This window comes from Talpa occidentalis, unplaced genomic scaffold, assembly GCF_014898055.3.
Source record: "Talpa occidentalis isolate TD23 unplaced genomic scaffold, MPIMG_talOcc4v2.1 talOcc4.4, whole genome shotgun sequence".
NCBI lineage: Eukaryota > Metazoa > Chordata > Mammalia > Eulipotyphla > Talpidae > Talpa > Talpa occidentalis.
This window is the reverse complement of record NW_023604295.1, coordinates 143,934,841-143,961,024: the sequence shown is the minus strand read 5'-3', so window position 1 is coordinate 143,961,024 and position 26,184 is coordinate 143,934,841. Positions and strand designations below refer to the sequence as shown.

Below are 26,184 nucleotides of genomic sequence, written 5' to 3'. Positions count from 1 at the left end.
CTGGTATGGCCAGACAGCCTGTGTCCATCACAAGGCCTGGGAGCAGCGCTGGGCGGGAGTCAGGAGGCTGCCGCCCTGGGCTCTGGTTCTGTCCTAGTTTCATAGCCTCCAGTCCGGGGCCCTTTGACCTCGAGTTGTGGCCATCTTCCCGGTCTTCCTCAGGGCTACCCTAGGCATTGGGCGGGCCAGGGGCCTGCCTCAGCCGGGGCTTGGTCTTGTTTTGCTCTGACATCTTGGAGAGTCCTCTACTGCTGGGCCTGCCCTCACGACCTCACTTCTACTCTGGCCCCTACTGCCCCTGAATCTTCATCCTGGCCCCCCTCAAATCCTGACATGCTGTCTCCTCTGACCTTGGTCAGTAACACCCCTCAGCACCCTCTCTGGCTGTCCCGGCGTAGCCTGGCGTCCCCACTCCATGCAGGGATTTGCTGTGGCTAGACAACAGGACCCAAATGACTCAGTCATTGGACAGGGCCGCAGTACCGTGAGGAGCCCAGGCATCTAGGGCTAAGGCTGGCTTGTGGGCTGCTGGGTTGACTGGATATGCCAGTCCCCTAGCCCTAGTCCTGGGCTAGGGGAATCCAAGATGGAAGAACAGATGCCTCGGAGCTGTTCTGAAGGGCCTCCAGTCACCAGTCAGCATAAGCAGATCCTCCAAGAAGTGTGTGTCATCTGGGTTGCATGAGTGACACAACTTGGTGTCCTTGCCAGCCAGGCAAGGCAGGTGGGGACTCTACCCAAGGCTGAGGCCACAGACTCAGTAAGGATAAAGTAGGCTCCCTGCGGTGGCTGTCTCCCTGCGGTGGCTGTGCTTTGCTTTCATGGGTGCCCCTACCCCCTTATATCTTGTCTTAGAATGGTCCATGGGCAGCAACATCTTTTGGGTGGGCCTTGAATGCAACAGAAACGTTGCAGGAGGCAGTACCACACACAGGTTAGCTTCAGGAACAAATCTGACCCTGTTCGTGGGTTTGAACCCCGGCTTCTCTCATTTGCTGGGTGTATGAGTTTCCCGTAGCTGCTATAACAAATTACCATAAACTTAGTGACTTAAGTCAACAAAAAGTTTGTTCCTTCACACTTCTGATGTTCAGAAGTCCAAAATCAAGGTGTTGGCAGGATCACACTCCCTCCACAGACTCTGGGGGACCATCCTCTTGCCTCTTCCAGGCATCCCTTGGCTGTGGCTGCCTTCCCCCATCTCTGCCTCTGTGGTGATGTGGCTTCTCTTCGCTGTGTGTCTCTCTTATGTAAGTTTCTTACAGGGACACTTATCTTTGGATTTAGGTGCCACCCATCTTGAGATCCTTAATTAAATCTGCAAAGACCCTCTCTAAATAGTCACATCCTCAAGTCACAGGGGTGCAGATATAGACAGACCTTTGGGGGGACACCATTCAGTCTACTATGCTGAATGACCTTGAAAATGTCTCTTAGCCTCTCTGAGCTTCCATCCCTCCCCTATGAGACCAGGATAGTAATTCCTACCTCACCAGGTTATTGTGAAAATTCAAGTGAAAGTGTTTGTCACATAGTAGATGTTCTATAAATACACCCTTTTAATTATGCAGATTTCAACCCTGTGAAACCAGCGCTTTCAGTTGCAAACCCCCTCCAGCCACGTGAGCCTCTGCCCATCCCTGGGCTGCCTCCTGTCCCTGCCTTACCTCCCTTCTCTGCCTCTGTGCTTTGCCTGACTCCCCCTGTTCCTGAAACCCCCAGCAGAGTATCTTCTGTGTCGAAAGAACTCAATGCATATTTTAACTAAACCATCTTCTCAAGCCAGATTGGCTTGCTTTCCCCTGAGGCCCCAGGACCACGGAGGAGCCACGCTCAGCTCCTGGACCCTCCATTAGTTACGGCTTCCAGGTGGGAAGACCTGGATCCTAGAGCCATTTCCATCACCAAATAGCTGTGTGATCTCAGCCAAGAACCTTAATGTCTCTGAACCCCAGCTGATGCTACCTGCCTTGCCGCCCAGCCCAGGCCCACGGAAGGTGAACAGGGAGAAAGGGACTGTCACCTGCAAAGTGTGGGGTCTTCCATTCCCGCCTATTCCGGGGGCAGGGTCCCCGTCTACGTGAGCTGAAGTCCTCCAGTTCAGCCCATCCTTCCTCAGGTTGTCCTCTCTGCCCCCTTTCACTTCTCTGGACCCCAGTGCTGATCCAGGCCCTGCCTCTCCTGGCAAGGGTGCCCTGCCTGCCAGCTGGCGCCTCCATCAGCCTGGACATGAGTGGAGACTGTGCGGAATGGGGCCTAGTGGCCCGGCCTGTCGCGCCCAGGCACCCAGCCCCGCCCTGCTCAGGGACTCACTGGTACTGCCCGGGTCAGCTGGCTCGGAGGAGAGAGACCCTTTGTGCTGCCCGGGGTGTGTGTGGGGGCCCTGGCTCCAAGCACAAAGAGAAGAATGCCAGGGGTGGGGCCCCTGCAGGAACAGAGCACCGCGGGGCCAGTGGGAGATGGCCCCAGCTCTGCCCGCACACTCTCTAGCTGTGTGGCCTGAGCAAGTCACATCTAGCCCCGAGCCTCAGTTTCCTCACCTGCCACCGAGGACGAAGGCCCTTCCTCACAGAGCGGGGCAGGGCCTGAAGGGGGGACTCTGAAGCAGGGGAGCAGGGGCGTGGCCCCTGGCGTGCACCCTGATGACAGAGGCAGAGAAAAGGATTCCAGGAGCCCCTCTCTTAGGCGCTCACCGAGTTCATACAGCTCTGCAGAGCCGGGGTGGGGAAAGCAAGGCCTAGATGTGGCAAGTGGCGTGGCGGCCGGGAGGCCAAGTCTGTGCTTGATTCCACCCTGGAACTGCCCCTGAAACCGGGCTGAACCCACAACTGCCGTCGCTCCCCTGCCTGCCCCTGGTCAGTTTGCACCCTCGTCTCCTGAGGAAGCCCCCCAATGAGGAAGACCCTAAGCCTCTAGGCCCGTGGCCCAGGAAGACACGGCGGCCGCCGGCTCACGGCGTCCTCCAGGCCGCCATGGCCGCTGAGAACGGCTGCGCGCGTCAGGGTTCTCCGGAGAAGCACGAGCACCAGGGTATATATAGAAAGATTTATTATGAGGGTTGCTCGGGCGGTTATGGAGCGTGAGAAACCCCACGATCAGTCAGCCAGCTGCAAGCTGGAGGCCTGGGCGCCAGCGCTGAAGTTCCACCCCAAGCGAGACGACTCCAGAGCCGGGAGCTCCCGTGTCCGAGGGCGGGAGGTGATGATGTCCCGGGGACAGCGTGCAGGCTCCCGGCCACCCCTCCTCCTTGTTCAGGTCAGACGCTTCATGGGGGCAGCGATGCCCACCCCACGGGCTAGGGCGAGCCCCCTGCAGTCTACCAGCCAATGCTAATCTCCTCCCTAGCCTCTCCCCCAGCCTCAGACGCACCCAGAAAGAGTATTGACCAGCTGCCTGCACGTCCCTGAGGGCTGCGTCACCGACGGTGGCCAAGGCCGTCCCTGCAGCAGCTCCCTCCCCGCCTCGCTGGCTTCACCTCCCTCCTCCTCCTCCACGCCTCCGGTTTAGCATCCGTCCCCTGAACCCCCGGACGCTGGGCTGCCCGTGCTCCCTCTGGGCGGAAAGTCCTCCCTGCCTGCTCCTGCCTAGTTCTGACTCGTCACTTAAAACTTGGCCCGGGCGTGGCTAATACCGGGGACCTCCCTGGCCCCCAGGCATCACGGTGAGTGCGGACCCCGAGTCTCTGCTCCCACCACAGCTGTGGCCCCCAGGACGCCGGTCGCGCCGGGCCACTCTCCCACGATGGTGGCGGGCAGGTTGCACCGCAGAGCTAGGCGCGTGGGCGGCTCCGGCGCGGGGGGTGCCATCGCACTCTGGCGCTCACTCACTGAAGAAACGCGGTGACCGAGGCGTTTCTCAGGACTGTCTTGGGGGGCGCGATGCCCGCTGTAATCACCCGCTTCCCTCTCCGCACCGACCGCGCTCGGCTGACGTTGTTCCACGGCTGTCTCTTCTTCTCAGGCTCAGATTTGTCTTAACTGAGGCCAAGAAGCCCTGGGACAGTGGTGCTTGGGGGCAGGAGTGAGGGGGTCTGGACAGACATGGTGCCATCATCCGCCCTTCCCTCTCCGCACGCCTTCATAGGGAGGCGAGGCAGGTGAGGGAGAAGTCGGGACAGGGAGCTATTTTGCAAGAGCCTCTGGGGATTTCGACGTAGGCTCTGTCTCACCCTAACCTTGGGCCCGGCCGCCGAGCTGCCCAGGGACAGGATGGCCCCGCTCCAGGCCTTCCGCTGGGAACACTCAGGTCTGCGTGCTCAGGGGCCGCGCGCGCGGCTGGAAGCCAGTTACTAGCACGTGGAGACGGGGCTTGGCTGGCACGACTGGGAAGGGGCCTGGGGTTTGGGAGAAGGGAGCTGGAGGGGACAGGGGACGCAGCGGGGGTGCGTTCTAGAGTCCCTCCCTCTGTCCGAAGACCCTCCTTCGGTGGCTGTTCTGCACCTACGTGCTCTCTGTTTCTCAGATTTGCGACCTTGAGCTGAGCTGGTGACAGACCTACTGTGTGACTCTCAGTCCGGCTCAGCCTGCAGATCCGGAAACATGACCCTCGCTGGTAAGTCCAGACACCGGGTGTGTGAGGGCGCCTCGCACGGGTGCACTGCACACACGTGTGTGCACGACACGCCCAGAGAGGAGTCTGCAGGAGGCCTTCCGAGCTGGGGCCGGTCCAGCGGTGCCTCGTCTGTGTTTTCAATGGGTTTTGTAAGGCGCATGTGTCGTTTTGCATTTCATTATGTTTTCAATTTTTAAAAGAAAGTAAGGGTCATAGGGGCTGGACCCCAAACTGGGGTTAGTAGAGTAAGGCTTAAAATAAGGTTCATCGGCCCAGGGCCCTGGGCCAGGCTGGCATGGGTCTGGACACGGCACGTTGGCTCCAACCCAGACCTTCCAGTTTCAAATCCTCCCCAGGCACAGGGCCCAGAGGTGGCACGGGTGCCACTCCAACCCTCAGGGATGCCGGCCCCCTGACTACTTTGGCCACTGCAGTGGCGGGGGAGGGGGCACTGCCAGAGGCACAGTGGGGAAGGTGGTCCCCCTCAGGAGACAGAGCCCAGAGCTTTGAGAGAAATGGAGAGTGGGTCAGCGACACCCTAGAGCAAAAGAAGTAGAATGTCCGAACAAGTGCAGGGAGCAAGAGAGCCAGGGCCAGGGTGCCAGGCAGGGTGAAGGCTTGGCACGTGGGGAATTACCTGGGGCCTTTTGCATTTGGTAATGGAAGTGCCCTTGGGGTGCCCTAGTAGGCTCAGGGGCTAGTAGGTGGGCAGAAGGGAGATTCAAATCACAGATAGAAAAAAAAATAAACAAATCCCAAATAGGCATCCTGACAGGGCCTTGGGGTGCTTGGGCCAAGGGGCTGGACCCCCAGCCCGAGCAAGGGTCACGGTGGTTTGGGGGCCTCTGTGGACCCAGCCTTGAGTGACACTGGCTTCTGAGGCCATGAGGGCTCAGTCTCACCTTCGGGTGTCTCTGCAGCCTACAAAGAGAAGATGAAGGAGCTCCCGCTGGTGTCCCTGTTCTGCTCCTGTTTCCTGGCTGACCCCCTGAATAAGTCATCCTACACGTACGAAGGTAGGGGGCTGCCGTCGGGAGATCCCGGGCTCAGCATCCTATGGCTTGCACCCCCAAATCCAACCCTGACCTCCATTTCCTGGAAACTCCCCCTCCCCCCCAGCATGCTTCTTTCCCAAGCTAGTAAACTCTGGCTGCTGTGTCTGGGGGCTGAGCATGTCTGTCCCACACATTTGGCCAGCAGGTGCTTGGAACTTATGGGGGGGGTATGGGGGGCGGGGGTTGGAGGCAGAGTCAGCCCTCGCCTAGAAGGGGGATAAGAAGTGGCGAAGTCACCAGAGCCTCCTAGTGGCGGGCAGAGAATGTTCTGGGGCGTCCAGAGGTGGGAGAGGGCGTGTGCTCGGCCGCCCCGAGGCTCTGAGGCAGCTGTGCTGCGGGCACAGGTGATGGGGGACCTGGACGCTGTGTCCCCGAAACTGGCAGGGGTGCTGAGCAGCCATGTCCCGATGCGGGGTTCAGGCAAGGCCACCTCTGATTTCTGGGGCTCAGAGGAAGGACGGGTTGGTCTGGGATGAGAGAGGGGCGCTCGGGTGACCGGAGGTTGTTTTTTCTGTTCAGGCTGGTGTGGGAGACAGTGTCGGAGGATAGATCAAAGCCAGCGGAGAGACAGCGCTGACTGGAGAGAAAGAAGAGAGCAGGGTAGGAGGGGCCTGGGGTTCACCGGCCGGGCCTCAGACCGCGGGGGGCAGGAGTGCATGGCGGGGAGGCTGGGGAGGCGAGCCCCCGTTTGCCACCCTAGGTGACAGTGGAGCGAGTGCTCCCCTGGGGAGGAGCCTGCGGCAGGTGCTAGCCACACGTCCCGGGGCCCCTCTGAGGCTGAGACCTCACGGTGCCCCTGCCCCCCACCCCTGCAGCCTGGGGACCTGGGGCGCCAGGCTCAGGAGGCCCAGAGCCCTGGTCATGGGCTTGCCCCGGGGACCTACGTCTCCCCGCCTGTGTGAGGGCATGCTCCCTGGTGCCCGCAGGGGTGAGCCTCGCCCTTCCTGCCCCTGCAGCCGACACGGTGGACCTGAACTGGTGCGTCATTTCTGACATGGAGGTCATCGAGCTGAACAAGTGCACGTCCGGCCAGTCCTTCGAAGTCATCCTGAAGCCGCCCTCCTTCGACGGGGTGCCCGAGTTCAACGCCTCCCTGCCCCGGCGGCGAGACCCGTCGCTGGAGGAGATCCAGAAGAAGCTCGAGGCAGCCGAGGAGCGACGGAAGGTCAGTGCGGCGCCTGCCTCCCGCTGTGCCTGCGCGAGGGCGGGAGCTGGCCAGGACGGGGTGGCTCTGCGTGGGGGCCGGTCCCTGCCACCTGCCGGACGCGGGCGACGCTGAGCTTGGGGGCGAGGAGACCATCAGGGAGAGGACCTTTCATGGGGTGGGGCGGGGTCTGCTTCCACCCTGGCGGTCGCTGGTGGATGCTTCCCTTAGGCCAGGTCCTTAGAACGTTTCAAGGGATGACTTGGGAAGTCCCAGGCAGGGGATCCTTTGGGGAGCTGGGCCACGGCTGAAATGTCTCATGGTCTTTGGGGGATCCGCCCTCGTCCTCCGGAAAACGCCCGTGCAGGCAGGGAGGAGGAGCATCAAGCAGTGGGGCCTTCTCACCTTCATCCTGGGGTGGCCGTGCTTCCTGGAGGTCCTTATGGCCCAATTTTGATGCCGTCTTTCTGCCTTTTTCTTCATCTTTCTAAAAGAAAATACCCCCACCCCCCACCTTGACTTTTTACAGCCCTTCTCTCTACCTCTCAGGGCGTGTGGGACAGGCCCAGCTGGATTGTTTAGTCACGATGTCATATTTCTATTAGATGTTTTTCTTTCCCAAGTTGTTAGAAATGTCTTTTGCTATTTGCGGCTGGGTGGGTGAATGAATGAATGAATGGCAGCAATGATACAAGACAACTGAGGACGCGGGGGAGAACCCAGACAGGGTCTTGCTCCCTGCCGAGGGGCTGGGCCCAGCTCCGGGGGACGAGTCCTGGGCGTGGAGGTGGGTCCTGATGGTGGCCCCAAAGCCCCGGCACACTCCCCTCCAAGGGTCTCTCTGTCGCCCTGCGTTTCCGCAGTACCAGGAAGCTGAGCTCCTGAAGCACCTGGCGGAGAAGAGAGAACACGAGCGGGAGGTGATCCAGAAGGCCATTGAGGAGAACAACAACTTCATCAAGATGGCCAAGGAGAAGCTGGCCCAGAAGATGGAATCCAACAAGGAAAACCGAGAGGCCCACCTCGCCGCCATGCTGGAGCGGCTGCAAGAGAAGGTGAGAGGCCGCCGGTGAGCACCCCTGGGCCTCGCTCCTGCCCTGGGGAGTAAACTCGGCGTTCAGGGAACAGGCTCAGGCAGGACTGGGGATGTTTCCTAGGCTGGATCCTTTGAGCATCCCAAGGGATGATTGGGGAAATCATAAGCACACGAACCCTGCTTTGGAGCTCCTTGGGGGATGCTGTGCACAGGACACAATTGACACAGTCACCGTCCCGGGGAGCTCAGACTCTTGTTCCCTGCAAGGAAGTGGGGATACGCAGCTGTGGGGTGTCCCGGCCTCAGCCTGAATGGACTGTGAGGATCTAGTGAGGAAGCTGACTCGAACTCTTGGCTCCAAGCCAAGGGCAGGATGCGCCCAGCTGCCCGTTGGAAACACGCTCGTCTCCAGTGTCCTGACAAGGGCGTAGCGAGCCGCGGGGCTCCCAATATGCCGCCGTTGGTCCGCAAGCCGAACGGTGTCACCTAAATATAAGAAACGTGAGAGGCTGGGGTCGGCCCGCGTGCCAGCGGCAGAGCAGGTGCTCCTGAGAACACGCTGGCCTGATTTCCCGAGCCGCGAGGCTGCCCCAGTTCCTCGGCAGCTCCGGGGGGGCTCCAGCTCTGTGTTTTATTTCAGGAGCCGCCCGCTGCGCGGTGACTCGCGGGACCCGGTCGGCCTCGTCCCATGGTGAGCAGCGCGGTCCCCGCCTTCTGCCCGTCGCCGCGCGCTCAGGCCCTCGGCACAGCCCTAGAAGGCCCTGGTCTCTTCGCCAGGGGTCTGAATGTGGCGGGCGCCCTGCAGCCGGCCACCCCCTCCCCGGGCAGCATGGCCTCCGCCGAGCGCAGACCCGGGCAAGGGAGCGGCTCCCACCTCCCCGTGTGTGGGGCCTGGCTTGGAGCTCGCCCTTGCGGGTACAAGGGCGGGGCTGCGGCAGGCCAGGGCACGGGTTCTCAAACGAACCAAACCCAAACGAACCCTCGAGACGGAGCCCGCGATAGGGTGCTTGAAAGCCAAGCACTCTTAGTTCACCAGATCGCCATCTTCACCAGAAGCCCGTGAAGGGGGCAGGACGCGGCTCCTTCCCCACCAGGAGCCCGTGCACAGCGGGCGATTCAGTTCAGAGCAGCCGGGTGTTTGCCTGAGTCCAGGGGACCCTCCAGTGCTTGTGTCGGGGAGACCAGCCCCAAGCCTCCTGCTGGTCTTTGCCTTAGAGCAGCCCGGGGGGTGGAGGACGGGTTCGGGGAAGGGAGGTGGATCCAGGAGGAGAGATCAGGAGGCTGCCCTGGAGGCAGAGCCCTGGAGGCGAGGTGGGGCTCAGCAGTCCTGACTTCTGAGCAGAACTTCCAGTGGCCTCCCCTCCCGGGCACCTTGCTCGCTCACCTTCGCCGCCCTGGAAGGCAGGAGGCTGCTGAGAGATGGATGTGAGGCTCCTGTGTCAGTGTGGGTCACTGACCCTCTGCAGCAGGTTTTCTTGGTATAAAGCGGGCCCAACCGAGACCGCTAAACACTGGGTCTTAGGGAGACTGCCCCAGGGCCTGCAGTTTAGGGGGCTTCCTAAGACCTCCTGATGCACAGCAAGGTCAAGAAGGTACCCCAGTCCACCACCCCGACACTGTCCCCTGGGCCGTGGAAAGTTCTAGGGCCTCTGCGGGACAGATTGCCTAAGGTCTGTCCTGGAAATCGGCACTGCTCGTGGGTCTGCCCCAAGCTCCCTGGGGCTGTCTGTGTGTGGTGACCCCAGGTCTGGCGGAGGCAGTATCTGTGAGCCCCACCATGTGCCAGGAGCTGGGGGAAATGAGGGAGAGAAAGGTGTGGCCCCGCACGCAGGCTGTTCTGGACAACCGAGGCCCAGACGGAGCAGACCATGGAGGGAGACCTTGATGAGCCCCCGAGGGAAAGAGCTTCCCGTTAGGACCCCACTCTTTAGAGACCAGCGCACTGAGGCCTGATGGGCGGGTCAAGGTCACCCGCCATTGAGGTTGTTGCCTGTTTTGTGTCTGGATGATGCTGTGAAACCAGAGAGGATTCTCTTAGAGAAAGTTCATTTTTGGGAGTGGGAGTTGGACATTTCCAAAAATTCTGCAATCAGTTCATACTCTTGGGGCCCTTGTCTTTCATCAAGGGGGTTCAGTCTACTCTCAGAGGAGAGATAAGAAATCAGAGCAGTGACCAGCTTGCATGTGCGTGGGGGGCAGCAGCGAGAAGTCTGTCTGTCCCACCTGCTCCTCCTGCACAAGCCACAGCCCACAGCTTCTTGTACTAAGTCGAGCAATGAATGTGATCACGGGGAGCTCCAGGTCGGCCAGGGCGGGAGGGCGAGGCTGGGGTCCTGGGGGCTGCTGCCTGGCGGGTCCCCACGGGAGGCTGCCACAGTCAAGGAATGCCCTGGGCCTACAGCAGCCTCGCTCACCGGCCTCCCGCGGTCTCACCTGCCTCCTTCTGCCCCTCCTCAGGACGCCTGTGCAGACCCTGCTCTTCACGCCCGTGGCTGCCAGCCCTGCTTGGGTTCTCATGCCCCTTGCCCCGGGAGCCTTGTGTGACCGGCCTCTCCCCTCCCTTCCCTCCTAGGACAAGCACGCGGAAGAGGTGCGGAAAAACAAGGAGCTGAAGGAAGAGGCCTCCAGGTAAAGGCCAGAGGCCAAAGAAGCTTCCAGAACAGCCAGACAGTTCCAGCTGCTCCGCAGTCTGAGGCAGCCTCACCCACCGCTGGCTGCGCTCCCAGCACTGGGGTTTGGGGGGAGGGGGGTGGCCAGGGGCGTTTCCTCTGCTTTTGGTGTTTGTACATGTAAAGAATTGACCCGTGAAGCCATCCTATTTGTTTCTGGGGTGGGAGAGGGGAGACGAGAGTCTGGGAAAGGGAGTGGAGAGGACTCATGGGCGGGCAGCCCTGCCCGCTGCAGACTCAGGTCAGGACCTTGGCTTTGTACGCTGTGAGCATCCAGGCACCTTGATGGAAGCAAGTTCGAAACAGCCTCAGCAGTTCTGAGCCAAGGGCAGAGATCCTGGTGGGGCAGATGTGCCAGTGCCAGGCGTGGCTGGAGAAGCCCAGCAGGGGGTGGGGGGCCGGGCGATGCTTCCACCCTGCACGGTTGGGGTGAGGTCTGAGTGTGTGTATTAACCATTACCTTTTGATCATCACGACCAATGAAACATTTACTCCAAGCCTCCTGCTCCTTATTTCCTGAATGAGTCCTTTGGATGAATGATAGAATGTTCCCGAATTTGCTTCCACCCATGCCCCGGCCGATTCCCCCATCCTCCTTACTTTGCCCACCACAGCAGCCACGGAGCTGGGCGGGGCGGTCGAGGCACCCAGCCTTTGCCCTGACGAATCCCGTGGTTTTGCTTTTCTTAAACCTCCTTCGCTCCGCCCCTCATTGGATTGAGTGCTCTGTGGCCTGGCCCCGGGGCACATGTCTTCCCCTGCCGCACTAACACCCTCTGAGAGTCACTGCCCAGAGTGAACGTGGCCCCCAGATTGTCCCCCCAGGGGCTGTGGGAAGCTGCTGAGCCCGAGACAGAGAAAGGCTGGGGACCCTCTGCTTGTGAGCAAAAGGAGACACGCCAGGGACCTCACCGGTGGAGTCCCGCAGATTTTCCCCATCGACGTTTGTGTCGTTTTTCATTTGACTGAGGCCCCATCAGTAGTTGGGCGATAGACAAGATACTGGGGCAAAAAATTCTTATTCCGGAATGGCTTGCCATCTAGAGGAAACAGTTTTAAACATTAAAGTACAATCTAGGACGTACCTGGAAAGTTCTAAGGGAGTGGATGGGGAGCTGGGCCTCGCTGTCATCGCAGGGGTAGTAGGAGAGGACCAGGTGTGGGCTGACTTCTGAGGCCAGGCGGGCAGAGGAGGGAAGAAGGGGTGTGGGGGAGGTGGAGAGCCTTCCGGCCTGGGAGGACAGCATGTGCAAGGGTGAAGGCTGCTGGCAGTCTGGGGGTGACCCATCGCTCCCTAAAACAGGGTCTGTGTTAGAAAGAAGTGTCAGCAGCTGGAGGCAGAGCGCCTGCAGGTTCTGGATTCTTCATGTGGCTGGAGGTTGGGGGCTGGGTTCAGGAGTGTGGCCTGGTTCTGTGAGGGCTGGGGGGCATCCGAGCAGGGGCAATGCCCTCATTGCAGGGAAGACCAACCTGATACACAAGAAGGGAGAGAGGGCAGGTGCAGAAGGAGAGGGGCAGGAAGAGCTTGTGGCAGTGAGGGGTGGAGGAGAGGCGCGAGCTAGAAAGAGTGGACACAACCGGGTGTCTGACCAGCAGGGGGCAGATGGCCCGGCTCTTTCAGCTGAGCCCAGGGAGAACAGGAAGGGGCTGTAGAGAAAGGATTCAGGTCAGGGCTTGGGGAGCTGAAGATGCTTTTGCATGAGAGGAGACGGCTGAGCTGATTGCGGGATCGCACCTTGGTTACCTAAGCTGCTGAGGCGCTGCTTTCCACGGCACCACTGAGGAGCCCTGTGCTCTGCCTTTAACAGGCGACCCTGGGGAGAGCGGTCCTTTAAAATAGACACTTGGCTGAGTTAAATTTAAGACCTGGCTAGAAATGCGCATGAAAACCTACGCCTGAATGAAGAGTAATTCACGTGAAACACTGCACATGAACTGGCCCTGAGCACAACCGCAAATGGTCCTCCATTTGTAACTGTAAGTGGTAGCAGGGAGGCTGTTTTGTGAGCACGGGTTTCGTGGGCTAATGAAACTTTTGATCGACTCTGCATTTCCCAACCTCTCCTATTTTTAGGTAGTGCAGTTTCCAGCTCTTGGATGGAAATGGAAATAGTTCTACAACAGCCAGGCAGTGTTTCCGTGGTAGGAGGGGCTCCTTTTACTTCCCTCCCATCTCTCCCTCTGGCTGGACTGGATGTGGGTGTGATGGCTGGAGCTCCAGTAACCATCTTGGATTCTGAGGTGAAGATGAGAAAATAATATGCATGGGGTTACAACATGGAGGCAGAGACCTCGATCCTTCCCAACCCATGAGCACCAAGCCAAGTCAGAAACAAAGGAAGGGAAAATAACTTTAATTTTGTGTCTGGAAAGAACAAAGTATGTATTCGCTAGTACTATTTGGAATGGTGACGAGCTGCTGTGTCATCTATAAATGGAAGAAGTCAATTCTGTAGCTCTAACAGGCAAGGCAGAAACCTTGATTATTTTACCGATGACACTGTTCTAAAATCTATATTCCTGCATTCAATGCATGTGTGAACCAAGAAAATCAAGGAAAATTTCTTTGTTTCCTCCCTTCTCAAAGAGCAGTCATTTTTCAGGCCCCTCTTCACTGCTGAAACCATAGGTGTGGTGCTGTCACGAAGATCTAAAGAGGTGTGGCTGATACCCCTAAATCCTATGCAGTGCTGTAAACCAAACTTACCCTAATAAAAAAATAATGTGAAAAAAACCCCAAATGATTCCCAAAGGTTGTCACACTGACCAGTCTTTGCATATACTGGCTGCTTAGTAGGTTGAAATTACTGATGAAATGAAATTAGATTTTTTCCAAATACCATTTCTCCTGGGATTTGAATGTCCCCAGAATGCCTCTGAGAAGACACATATTCTAGGTCACGGTCACCCCACACAGGGAACATGCACCCCACAACACATTGGATCTGATGTCAGGACCACGGATGACACAAGCACACCAGGAGGGGAGAGGATTTATTCCTCACTGCCGGGCTCAAATGGATGAGAAGGGAGCAGGTCATAGGACTGAATACTTGACAGGGGCAGCATTGCACGTTGGAGGGTGAGAGGGTGGACAGAGGGCTTTAGGGACAGGGCCTTCCTGCTGCCCCCCCCAGTACCCCCCACCCCATGAGGAGGCATCAGGTTTCCTGACATTGTACTCATAGGGGGGTAGAGGAGTCATGAGCACTCAGACACCGAACATGGGCAGACTTTATTTCTAGGACTTTCCATGAACAGGGGAGGAACATGGGCATAGACATGTGTATAGGGGTTCAGCTCTCATCGGTGACTACAATCATGGAGAATGATAAAGAACAAGGTCCAACAGAGAAACAGGGCACCAGCTTGTCTGTGAACGTGTCCCTTAGCATTCACAGATGGGATCTGGTACTCAAACTGTAAAAGGACATCTCTCCCAGCTCATAGCCCAGGAAAACACCCACTCGAAGGCATACTGTGTGGGGATCAGGGTGTGTTCCAGTGGAGGAGGTGGACACACCCATTCCCTAGTCACACACTGGGTGGTGACTGCACCAAGCAGACTCTTGAGTGTGGGGCCATAGTCTGACATCTGGTTTCTGCTTTCAGTGACTATTTGGTAAATACCCGACATTATTCTCAGAACCCCAGTCTCAGTAGCACAGCACTCCTTTCCCAGGAAACCCTTACATTGTTCTAGTTCACAGCACAACTCCTTTGAGCTTCCACTGTCTCTCTCGGTTTCTGTGTTTTGGAGACTTACGTGGCTAAGCCCCTCTCAGCATCTTCCACCTGCTTCCTGAGGGGCTCCAGGGAGCTCTTGAGCTTCTCCCTGTGCTGAGCAGCAGCTTGCTCCAGGGGTACCAGGGGGTGACCCCGGTGGGGGGAGGAGGCCCCACACTGGGCACACAGCAGCTCCAGGTCCTCCTCACAGAACAAGGCCAGGGCCTGGTGGTGCTGGGCACACAGGGCCTCCTCCTCCTGCCTCTTCCTCTTGTTCCTGGAGGGGGGCAGCTGCCTCAGGAGGTCCGTCAGGGCACACAGCTGGGGGTTCCTGTGGACATCCCTGGAGGGGCAGTGGTGCTGGCAGACGGGGCAGGGGAGGACGTCCTGGAGGCCTTGCCAGCGCTGGCGGAGGCAGGGCCCACAGCAGTTGTGGCCGCAGTCGAGGGTGACCGGGTCTCGCAGGGGGTCCAGGCACACGGGGCAGCTGGCCTCTGCCTGCAGCTCATCCACGGAGGTGGCCAGGTCCATGGTGCTGGGGGCGTCTGTCTGAGGAGCCGCCTGAGGAAGGCCTGGGAGAAAGGCCCTGAGAAAAGTTCAACAGGCATATAAAATGTCAGGGATCAGCGCGCTTCATTAGCCATAATCTGTTTCTTTTCTTTTTGCAAGAGTGATTTGGGTGAGAAAGAAAAAAAAAATACTCCTTACAAAAACTAGTTAATAAGCAACTTCAGTTGTAAAATACAATTGAAAAATTTCAAAAATTTTGTGAGTAAGAGTCATTTTGACTACCCTAACAAAGCATTTCTCCTAAAAAAAACAAAAAACCCACCACCAACAAAGCGCATAGATTAATTATGACCACATTCTACACACTCACAAAGGCAGGATGTGACTGAAATCACTGAACAGCCACTTCGCACTCCTGTCCAGCCCTCCCCACTGTTGCCCCCCAGAGCAGAAACCTCAAAAGTAAAGCTGAGGCTTTTTGTTCCGCCATGAATGACTCGAGGTCCTGCACAAAGAGGATGTTCAAAATGGAGGTTTTCACAAAGCACAGCGCCAGTCAGACGGAGGCACCGGCTAATCCCTGCAGGGCTTGGATGCAGAGAAACCCACCCAAGCCTGGAGATGCAGCCAGAGGGCCGGTAGGTCACTGCGGCCTGCAGCGAGCCCCAGGGGGGCGAGGGTGCGCTGGGCATGCCAGGCCAGGGACACCCACCAGGGCCTGCTGAGCGCTGCTGGCTCACCGATTCTTCTGTATCGACGCGACTCTGGCCCGGGGCAGACATCGTGCAGCCCAGCAGGGCGCCGAGCAGGGGGACGCAGGCCTCGCACGTGGACCCACAGGAAGCCTTTGCGCCCACTCAGGAGCATCGACACCCAAATCGGGGGTGGCAGCCCTACCCCCCACCCCTGCCTGTGCCCATAAACTTGCATCCGTGACCCGTGGGAGCCCCTCTTCCCCCGCGCGGCCTATGGAGGACACGCGGGCCCGCTCCCCCCCGGCCACTCACTGGACACAGCACTTGTCTCTGCGGCCCAGGGCTCTCCGGCCGCGCAGCCGCATCTTCGGGCGGTACTGCTGCAGGTACTGGAGCTGCCTGCTGTTGAAAGCTCCGCGCCGCTTCTGCCTGATGAAGGCCACCGCGTCCTCACAGCTCATCCCGCCCTCCATGCAGGCCAGGGCCACGAGGACCGGCGCCCTCCCCAGGCCCGCCGCACAGTGGACGGCGATGCGGCCCCCGGCCTCGTCCTGCAGCTGCGCCCTCACCAGCCTCAGCCAGTCGTCCACGATCTGCTGGGAGGGGGCCGCCCCGTCCTCGAAAGGCCAGTGCACCACACGGATGCCTGCCCGCGCCACGGGACGCGCGTCGTAGGTGGCCTTGCACACTCGGACCAGGGTGGTCACCCCGTGCTGCTTGAGCGCCGCCACGAACTGGCCCAGCCTGGCACTGGATGGGTTGTGAGTGATGAGGAACCGCATGTTCCTGTAGTTGACTTCGGTGGGCGCCGGGAGGTTCACCCCAGCCATGGCAAGCTCTCAACGCAGTCGGGAAGGAGCGAGCAGAGAGGTCCTCTTCCCGGGAAAAAGCTGCAGTCCAAGTAGCGATGGGACAAGACAGCAGGACTCAAGTGCAACCCCCCCGCGCAGGCGAGTGCATGGCAATTCTCCAAGTTTCAGAGCAAGGGACAACAGGGCTTGAGAAGAAAACAGGAAAGAGAAAAAGGGCAAGATTTCACTGGCAATATTTGACCAGGTTTTTGTTCTAGATTCAATACAGGAAGTTACAAGCAAAAAACGAATTGTCTCCCATTGGGATGGAGGATATCGATGATGCTAAGGGCCCTGCATGGGAAGGATCCTCAGCACAGCATTTAGACACCGGCCTGTGAGGAGTAGAAGTGCTTCACAGGAAAGGGGTGTGAAACCGAGGCCCCACTTGCTGGATGTCTTCACAGGATGCCCCTGGTTGAATAATTTCAACACAGGATATTAAAATGGTAATTTAATTAGGAAAGGCAGTTGCTGATAATTACAAAAGGGAAACCCTGCTGATTGTCACGCCTCCCCCTACTGCAACCCCCCCACCCCCAGAAAGTCCACTAATGGCCCAAAGGGCGGCTCCTGGCTGCTTTGAAGCCGCCCAAAGCCTACAGTGTGGTCAGCACCCCATTACTGCCAGAGGCATTCCCTAGTCCTCAGATGGGCACACGTGGTGGCCTACATACCTGTGTCCCTGGGACACTGCACAGGGTCCTCAAGGTGCTCTGGACTTTGCTTCCAGCAGAGTAGCCTGGTCTCCAGGTTCCAGAACAAGCATGCAGGAGGCCTGCTCGCCAGGGACTGTCCTGTGCAGAATGTGAGGGTCTCAGCCTTATATACCCTGTAGGGTGTGTCTGTCCCCCCCCCTTTAGGGTGTGTCCTTTCTATGCCCTGTAGGGTGTGTCTTCCCCACCCTCATCTTCCCTTGGTTAGACTCCAAATCCCATCAATTCTGGAGAAACTGATTGGCCGCAGGGCACTACCCATCATCCTCTCTGATGCATCTTCCTGTAGGGTGTGGTCACTCTCTCCTGTCCCCCGCCCCGCCCCCTTCTCACCCTGCACTGGGTCTCCTCTCTCTGTGCTCAGCAGTGATCTGGTTTCTGGCCACTGGGTAGTGAAATGGCCTCGTGTTCATCACAATGAAATGGCAGGACAGCCCTGACCTGAAGCTGTTGTTTTAATACCGTCTGACCCTTCAAGCAGGGGTGTCCAGCATGTGTGTGTCCATTGTCTGATTCACAAGGTCATCTTGACCTCTCCGTCCCCCCAGGCTGGTGGAAACCAACTCTGAGATTGTTATAGGGCAGCCCCGACACAAAACGGGGTGCCTGACTGTGGGTCCTCACCCGCACGCTAAAAAGGACTTATCAATGCTCTGCTGCAGGCACACGCGAAAGGTTCATAAAAGGTTTATTCACAAGGGAAGGGGAAATGGGGAAATGTACAGCTCAGGGAGAAAAGTGGGAGACAAAGTTTTAAATGAGTCCTACCCGATCCGCCCATCTGGAATCCCAAATGGCGCTCTGAGAGCTGGCCGCCAGCCAGGAGCCGTGAAGCCAGGAGGCGAGCGATAGCAAGTCCCCCAGGCCCACGTGTTTGGTTTTTATACCCAACCTGGCTGCCCAACTCCACCCTCAAGTCCCAGCCACCTTCCCTTTGGTGGTGACGGGATTTGTCTTTCCGAGTGTTTTGATGGCTTTAGTCTGGAGTGGGGGTGGGGTCCACAAAGCCTGTATGGGATTAACTCAGGACATCATTTCCCTCTAACAAGATCTTGGGGTGGATTCACTGGAGCACTCTCAGCATGGAAAGTTCTGGTCACAGATGCCTCATCTCAATCTAGCAGTGAGGACACCATTAGGCTAATCCAGAATGTGTGAAAGTTGGAAAGACAGCCGGCCTGAGGGCCTCAATGTCACAAGAGAACAAGCCCTCAGAAAAAGCTGTGGACCCACTGAGAGGATGTCATGTACCCATGAAAAGCATTTCCTTTCTTAATTCACAGTATCGTGTGACTTTATTTGAGACTTCCTCATTTTTAGGACACTAAGGCTTAAATATATACTGGGAAAGTGTTATGACATGTGTAACTTTCAAAGGATTTTGCAGAAGAAGTGAGCAGATTACCTGTGGCAAAGAAAGGAATGCCCTGTGGGCCTGAGGCTGGCCCCCAATGCCAGCCTGGAGTTAGAAGTTGGAGCGTGAGGGCAGAAACTTTAGGGTGCCATTTTGCAAAGGTGGGTGGTCTCAAGGTGCCTGGGATTAAGGTCAGGCAGCCGTGACCAAACCAGATTAGGAGGAAGCGGAAGCAGGTGTTGATTCCATCGGCAGCAGCTGAATCAGCTGAGAATTCAGTTTGAGAAAATCAACTGACCTCATTCCTCATCTGGCTACTGGCATTTTCTCCGCACCACGGGGAAAGATGCAGGACCCGTGTTCTTCCCTCCACAAAGGGCGGTAATTCACCTTGTAAGTTTGGCTCCTATGACTGATGGGGCAGCTCTGACCTTGCATAGGAATGGAGAACAGCAGGTAAGAAAAATAGTAGCCAATCAGGCCGCTTACGATTAGCAGCACAATCCACACCGCGCAAACTTGAGGTCCCGGAGAAACTGCTCTTCCCCCCAGGGCTAGCAGGCTGCAGGCTACTTTCCAGCACTCCCATCCCAAAGCTCCTTCTGGACCTTTTTGGAAATACCCTACTCATAATTTATATGAGAATTTTATTTAAGTATTTTACACAGTGAACTTACCATTAATCTATATTGGTTTTTGAAATTTGCCTATGTAGATCCATTTCTCTTAGAGCTTTTAAGCATGAATTTCTTCCTTCATATAAATAAAAGCACATGTATTTGTGGGAGACTTCTGAAACTCAGGAGTGTGACTTTTCTTGGGGGCAAATATTAAGGCTGCAAGGAATTGGTAATGGATTACCCTCCCCAGGAGAAGTAGAGAACCATAAATGTAGTACTACAATTCCAGATAATGATAAAATTGTCTGATCATATTTGGAAAGCAAAAATACACTTCCCTGAGATTAGAATGTCCCCAGAATTCCCGAGATGACACTTATTCTAGGTCATAGTCACCCCACACAGGGAACATGCACCCCACTCAAACTTGGTTCTGGTGTCAGGGCTGCTGAGTCCACAGCAGCCTCACTGTGAGGCTTTGTGCCTGGGGCAGGGGCCTGCTGGGCTAGAATAGAGGTCACACCAGGCATATGGGGAGTTCTGGGTGGGTGAACCTCACAGAAAGAACCCCAAAGCCAGTGAAGGAACAACAGGCAGGTTTCCTGACAGTTTGCCCAGATGGGGGCAGAGGTTGAGGCCACGGGGGAGCGGGGAAGACACGAGCACTCAGACACCAAGAATGGAATCAGACTCTTTATTTACAGAACATTCCATGCACAGAGGAAGAACCCGAACACAGACATGTTTACAGGGGTTCAGCTTTCATCTATGACTAGAGTCATGGAAAATGATAAAGAGGAGGGTCCAACAGAGAAATAGGGGATGAGCCTGTCTGTGAACTTGTCCCTCAGCGTACACAGATGGGATCTGTTATTCAAATTGTAAAAGGAAATCTCTCCCAACTCGTAGTCCAGGAAAACGCCAACTCGAAGCTTCACCACGGGGGAGTGGAGGCGCGTCCCGGTGGACCGCTGAAACTGCCAGCAGCCATTGCGGGGGGAGGGAGGTGCCAGGGCATCCCTGGGGAAAGATTCCTTGCACACACCCAGGGACCACACACCCGCGCCTCGGATGTCCACCTGCCAAAAGTGCCTGCCGGCCTCGAACCCCTGAGCGCTCAGGACAGCCTCACGGGAGGTAAACGCCTTGGGATGAGCAACGTCGTTCGGTGCCACCCTTTCGTAGGTAAAGATGGCGGATTTCCTGTCTTGTGAGATAATGAGGTTGTGGTGCGCGGTCTCGGGGTCTAGAGTCAAATCCACCTGAAACGTGTCCATGATATTTTGCAGACCAATGTAATGTGGGGGGAGACTACAAATCTGCTTCTTGAATTTGTATTTAAAGGCCGCTGGGATCCCCAGGTGAACACACCTGCTCCACCGGCGGTGGATGCTTCTGACCCCCCTCAGCAACTCCAGGTCTGTCTGCACACGCTGGGTGGTGATTGCACTGAGCAGACTCTTGAGTGTGGAGCCATAGTCTGACATCTGCTGTCTGCTTTCAGTGATTTTCTGTTGAGCCCGGGATACCCGGTTATCGGTGGCATCCTGGTCCTTTTCCAGGAAACACTTAAAATGTGCAAATTCAGAGTTTAATGCTTTCCTTCGAGTTTCTAGCTTCTCTCTTAGTTCCTGTGTTTTGAGGATATACATTTCTAACTGCCTTTGACCATCTTCCGCCTGCTTCCTGAGGGGCTCCAGGGAGCTCTTGAGCTTCTCCCTGTGCTGAGCAGCAGCTTGCTCCAGGGGTACCAGGGGGTGACCCCGGTGGGGGGAGGAGGCCCCACACTGGGCACACAGCAGCTCCAGGTCCTCCTCACAGAACAAGGCCAGGGCCTGGTGGTGCTGGGCACACAGGGCCTCTTCCTCCTGCCTCTTCCTCTTGTTCCTGGCGGGGGGCAGCTGCCTCAGGAGGTCCGTCAGGGCACACAGCTGGGGGTTCCTGAGGACGTCCCTGGAGGGGCAGTGGTGCTGGCAGACGGGGCAGGGGAGGACGTCCTGGAGGCCTTGCCAGCGCTGGCGGAGGCAGGGCCCACAGCAGTTGTGGCCACAGTCGAGGGTGACCGGGTCTCGCAGGGGGTCCAGGCACACGGGGCAGCTGGCCTCTGCCTGCAGCTCAGCCAAGGAGGCGGCCAGGTCCATGGTGCTGGGGGCGTCTGTCTGAGGAGCCACCTGAGGAGGGCCTGGCTCTGCAGGAGCGGAAGGAGAGGCGAGGCCTGGCAGCCTCTGTCTGCTGCTCACAGGCTCCCAGGAGGGTCCAGGCGCTGCAGGGAATGCGGCCACTCAAGGGGCCGCTGCTCCTTCCTGTGACTCTGCAGCCCCAGCACCCTCTGCTCGTGCCCTGGCGCGCGGCCTGCTGGAAGCTTCTGTGGGTCTTCTCGGAACCTCAGGGCGCAAGCTGGACGGAACCTGAAAGACAGCGACCCCCGTCAGGTCCAGGGCGGTTCTCACCACACTCCCCCCGCGCAGGGACGGCGAGGGCTGGGGCCGGGCCTGGCTCCCCACGCGGCCCGGGCGGGGCTCCGGCTCCGGCGGGAACCCCCAGTCGCAGCCCTTCCCGGGCCCTCCTGGCCGGGCGGAGCCGGAGCCCGAGCCGGGCGGGCACCCAGCGCGCCGGCGGGACGGAGCCGCCCCTGCAGGTCCGCCCGGCCGCGGCTCCGTCGCGCCCCGCCCCGGCGTCCTGTCCCGCCGCGGCCCCCGACGTCCCTCTCGGGGCTCCCCGGACACTCGCCCTGCGCCGAGGCGCCGCCCGGCCGCGCGCGGCGGGGTCGCCCTCACCTGTCGGGGTGCGCCCGCGACGCTCTGCTCGGGGCGGGGGGCGCGGGGTCCCCGGCGGGGCGCCCGGGCTCCCCCAGGCTGCCGAGCCGCAGCCGGCGCCCGCGCGGGCCGGGCGGGGAGGGGGGGCGCGCCGTGCCGGGAGGGGCCGGGCCGCCTCGTCCGCCGCGGGCGGGTCTCCCGGGCCGGGATCCGCCCCAGGACCCTCCCGACGCCGCCCTCCCTGCGGGCGGGTCCCGGCCCGGGCGCCCCGCCCTCCCCACCCGCGCCCGATCTCCCGGCGCAGCCCGGCCCGGCCGCGCCCTGGCGGGGGGTTCGGCTCCTCCCGGCCGCCAGCCCCGCCCGCGCCCCCCGGGACCGGGGCCTTTGTGTTCCCAGACTCTGTCCTGGTCTGTGTTTTCGGGGTCCACAAGCTCATTCAGCGCTCTCAGCCTCCACAGGCCTCAGAAGACCCGCCCTGGGCGCATTGCCCCCCCCGCCCCCCCCCCGTACCCCCTGTGCTGTCGCGGCGGGGAGCAGCCCCGGGGGTCAGGCCAGAGCAGTCAGGAGCCGCCTCCTGCCGAGTGCGGGGGTTCGGGGTGCGGTGGAAGTAAACCCACCTGGTGCTTCTGACCCGGTGGAGACCCTTGGGAAACCCGACTCACCTCCAGGTCTGACCCCAGGGGCCTGTTCACGAAAAATGCAGCTGCGTCCTGCGAGGCTGCCGCCCGCGTCCCGGCCTGTCCCTTCGCTTCATCCTGGTTTCCTCCGCGAACCTGCTGGGGCTGAGGAAGGGGAACGTCTGGGAATCCCTTCTCAGAGGGATCCAGGCCCCTCCCCCGCCAACCTCCTCCTTTCCTTCCCCTTCACCTGCTCGCGCTCGGAAATCCCTGTTGCACACATAGGGATCTTAGGTTTTTGCACAATAATCTTGCTCCCGTCGCCTTTGGCCTTTATAATTTCTGGATTCTTTGGCTTTCCTAGAACCCCAACAAGGTGACCCACGTTTTTAACAAGGGTAATAACCAAGCCCCGACTCCGCCCCGCCGGCAAGCTTGGGAGGTTGAGTGGATAAAGGAATCACTGGGTTGCTATGGGAACGGCCCTAAGACTGATAACCTTGACCTTGGCCTGCAGATCCCCAGGCACCGGAGGGAGCAAGAGTCAGGACACACTGTGTCAAATGTCAAAGCCCCAAGACTAGACATCGCAGCAGACAACTGGGGCACACGGACACCCCAAGAGTATAAAAGGGGGCCTGAAGCCCTTATGGGGGCACAGACAACCTCTCCCGACTCACCTGCTGCCCTTTTCTGCAGTGAATTCAATAACTCTGCTTTCCTGGTCTCCACTCTTGTCTCTGGTGATTCACCCTGTGCCTCTGGCCTCCACCCCAATATTGCTACAACAAGCAACCAGCTCTTTCTAAATGGTTTTTGTCCTGCGTCAGCACGTACATTTCCAAGTGTGTCCCGGTGTTAATGAGCACAGGGCATGAAGGAGCCGAGTACCCTGCAGGCTGCCCCTGCTCCAGGGCCATGTACCCCGATGGGTGTGCCCATCTAATCGGCTCTCCGAACACAGCTGCGCAGAACGAGTAAGTCCACAGCTCCTGATGAAGGTGATGGCCTTGCGATTATTGTGGGGTTCCGTGACGGCACAGTGCACCCTGGAGAGGGCTGAACCTTTGCTGTCTTGCCTGTCGGGGGTGTGCAGTGTTCTTTAACATTCCTAATGGTTTCTTTACTCTCCTGCACTACATGTTGATGATTTTCTTATACACTTCGCAGTCACTTCACAGTTAGATGTGTTCCTAGTTATTTCATTTTTTTTCAAAGATGTATTTATTATGCATTCAAGAACTGAGGTACAGGCCAGAGGTCCGGCGAGGTGGGTGGTGAGAGGACTCACCAGAGACAGAGTGGGGAACAGACTGACAGACTGACTGAAATACACTGCTGAGGGGAGCAGCAGGGAGTCAGGAGAGGTCTGCTGTGCCATGTGGGTCACTTTCCTGGCTGGGGATCAAACTCATGCTGCAGTGGCTGTGGATAGTTTCATAGTGCTGCGTCTTAAACCCTTGTGCCACCAGGGAGGCCCCTAGTCATTTCATTTTTTGCTGCAGGGTAAGAGTCACTTCAAATATTTCCTTTCCCTTTACTTGCTCACACACGGATATACTTATTTGTTGCACACATAGGGATATTAGGTTTTTGCACAATAATCTTGTTCCCGTCCCCTTTGGCCTTTTTAATGTGTAGATTCTTTGGCTTTCCTAGAGGACAAGCATATCTCTTGCAGATAATGGTAGTTTGGTCCTACCTTTCAGTGTTTATTTAGCCCTTTTAAGCCTAGATTTGTTGACTGGGTAGCATCCTGGTGGGGACAGTCACAATTAATTTCTCAGCCTGTCCCTACCCTAAGCCAGTGCTCAACCTTGGCATCACTGAAATGGAAGCAACTGGACATTGAGAGTAACCTTTTCAGATGCTCTGTGAATCCAGTCACCAGTGAACTATCATTACCAAACCCCTCTAAGATCGGGGTCCATTTGCCCAGTGACCTAAAGCCAGAAATTCAGAAAATAGGTTCATTTTAACAGACCAAGAACTTGACTGCCTGACAAGCAACAGAGAAGGGAGAACTTAGGTTCAAACAAAACTGGAAAAAAAGCAAATCATGAGCTTTCTCCCCGAGCTTCAGGGAGAGCCCCCGCTACTTAGAGGGCTGGTAGCTCATGAATTCACGGGCAGACTCCATGGTCGTGTGCAGAAGTTCTCCTCACACACTCAGCACTCTCCCCTTCCCAGAGGTCAGCCGCCAACTTAGGAATAACCAGCTGGGTCCTGCTCTGTGGTTGCCACTGTCCTGTCTCCACTCCTGAGAAAAGGCACAATGTGGTGCAAATATTTCACTTCCCAGCACAAAATCCCTCCTCTGTTTTATTGAAATATTCATTCTTTTTTTTTTAATATTGTGCATATATATATACATACACACACACACATATATATTTTAAGGATATATTTATTTATACAAGACTGGGGTACAGGCCACAGGTGTGGGAGGGTGAGACAATTCACCAGAGAGAGTGGGGAGTACACTGCTGAGGGGAGCAGTAGGTGAGACAGGAGAGGTCTGTGCGCCATGTGGGACTCTCCCTGGCTGGCCGGGAGTCCAACTGGCGCTACTGAGGCTGTGGACAGCTTCACAGCGCTGCGCTCAACCTGCGGAGCCACCAGGGAGGCCCTAGACGTTCATTCTTGAGGAGCATGGGTCAGAGGTTGAGACCTCTGACCGTGGGGAAGGGAGAGAAAACATGAACACTGAGACACCAAATGTGGACTCAGACTCTGTATTTCCAACACTTTCGTGAAGAGAGGGGGAACATGGACGCGGTCACAAGGGCTCAGCATTCATTGACTAGAGTCATGGAAAGTGATGAAGAAGTTCCAACAGAGAAATAGGGCACAAGCCTGTCTGTGAACGTGTCCCTCAGGATACACAGATGGGATCTGGTACTCAAATTGTAAAAGGAAATCTCTCCCAACTCGTAGTCCAGGAAAATGCCAACCTGTACTGTGGGGGGGGCAAGACGTGTCCCAGTGGACCGCTGAAACTGCCAGCAGCCATTGCGGGGGGAAGGAGCTGTGAAGCCATTCCTGGGGAAAGATTCCTTGCACACACCCAGGGACCACACACCCGCGCCTCGGATGTCCACCTGCCAAAAGTGCCTGCCGGCCTCGAACCCCTGAGCGCCCAGGACAGCCTCGCGGGAGGTAAACGCCTTGGGATGAGCAATGTCGTTCGGTGCCACCCTTTTGTGGGTAAAGGTGGCGGATTTCCTGTCCGGTGAGATAATGAGGTTGTGGTGCGCGGTCTCAGGGTCTAGAGTCAAATCCACCTGAAACTTGCTCATGCTGGTTTTCAGGCCAATGTAATGTGGGGGGAAACTAAAATCCCCCTTCTTGAACTCATATTTGAAGGCTGCTGGTGCCTCTAAAGTAGTGTACCTGCTCCACTGGAGGTGGCTGCTTCTGACCCCCCTCAGTAACCCCAGGTCTGTCTGCACACACTGGGCGGTGATTTCCCGAAGCAGACTCTTGAGTGTGGCGCCGTAGTCTGACATCTGGTTTCTGCTTTCAGTGACTCTTTGATAAACACCTGACATTTCCCTCAGTAACTGAGTATCAATTTTAGCATGATCCCTTCCCAGTAATCTCTTCAAGAGCTCTAGGTCACAGTACAACTCACTCCTTCGGGCTTCCACTGTCTCGCTTAGTTCCCTTATTTTGGAGACCTGCGTGGCTAAGCCCCTTTCGGCATCTTCCACCTGCTTCCTGAGGGGCTCCAGGGAGCTCTTGAGCTTCTCCCTGTGCTGAGCAGCAGCTTGCTCCAGGGGTACCAGGGGGTGACCCCGGTGGGGGGAGGAGGCCCCACACTGGGCACACAGCAGCTCCAGGTCCTCCTCACAGAACAGGGCCAGGGCCTGGTGGTGCTGGAC

At 57.7% G+C, this 26,184-nt stretch overlaps 4 protein-coding genes across 9 annotated transcripts; 1 reads left to right on the top strand and 3 right to left on the bottom strand.

The window, feature by feature from the left end:
• Positions 1–4,476: 4,476 nt before the first annotated feature.
• STMN4 (stathmin 4) lies at positions 4,477–10,464 on the top strand. Of its 5 annotated transcripts, none has more exons than XM_037524741.2 (6): positions 4,477–4,551; positions 5,472–5,567; positions 6,126–6,206; positions 6,563–6,771; positions 7,614–7,805; positions 10,359–10,418. In XM_037524741.2, the coding sequence occupies exons 1-6, from the start codon at positions 4,539–4,541 to the stop codon at positions 10,416–10,418; spliced, it is 651 nt and encodes a 216-aa protein (XP_037380638.1). In that variant the 5' UTR covers positions 4,477–4,538. The 5 variants fall into 5 exon arrangements, with proteins under 5 accessions (XP_037380638.1, XP_037380639.1, XP_037380640.1 ...); XM_037524742.2 differs by lacking the exon at positions 10,359–10,418 and adding an exon at positions 8,427–8,447; XM_037524743.2 differs by lacking the exon at positions 6,126–6,206 and having other exon boundaries at positions 10,359–10,464.
• A 3,753-nt stretch (positions 10,465–14,217) lies between these two features.
• On the bottom strand, positions 14,218–14,712 carry LOC119258269 (putative tripartite motif-containing protein 61). Its single transcript, XM_037526707.1, has one exon. The coding sequence runs from the start codon at positions 14,710–14,712 to the stop codon at positions 14,218–14,220; it is 495 nt and encodes a 164-aa protein (XP_037382604.1).
• Positions 14,713–15,694: 982 nt separating this feature from the next.
• Positions 15,695–16,216, bottom strand: LOC119257016 (protein tyrosine phosphatase type IVA 1-like). 2 transcript variants are annotated; one of them, XM_037524740.1, is made up of 2 exons: positions 16,022–16,216; positions 15,695–15,982 (listed from the first exon to the last, which is right to left on the bottom strand). In XM_037524740.1, exons 1-2 carry the CDS (start codon positions 16,214–16,216, stop codon positions 15,695–15,697), a joined length of 483 nt encoding a protein of 160 aa, XP_037380637.1. The 2 variants fall into 2 exon arrangements, with proteins under 2 accessions (XP_037380637.1, XP_037380636.1); XM_037524739.1 differs by having other exon boundaries at positions 15,695–16,216.
• Positions 16,217–19,591: 3,375 nt separating this feature from the next.
• LOC119257015 (tripartite motif-containing protein 60-like) lies at positions 19,592–22,381 on the bottom strand. Its single transcript, XM_037524737.2, has 2 exons — positions 22,346–22,381; positions 19,592–21,335 (listed from the first exon to the last, which is right to left on the bottom strand). The coding sequence occupies exon 2, from the start codon at positions 21,066–21,068 to the stop codon at positions 19,683–19,685; it is 1,386 nt and encodes a 461-aa protein (XP_037380634.1). The 5' UTR covers positions 21,069–21,335; positions 22,346–22,381; the 3' UTR covers positions 19,592–19,682.
• Between the last annotated feature and the right edge of the window lie 3,803 nt (positions 22,382–26,184).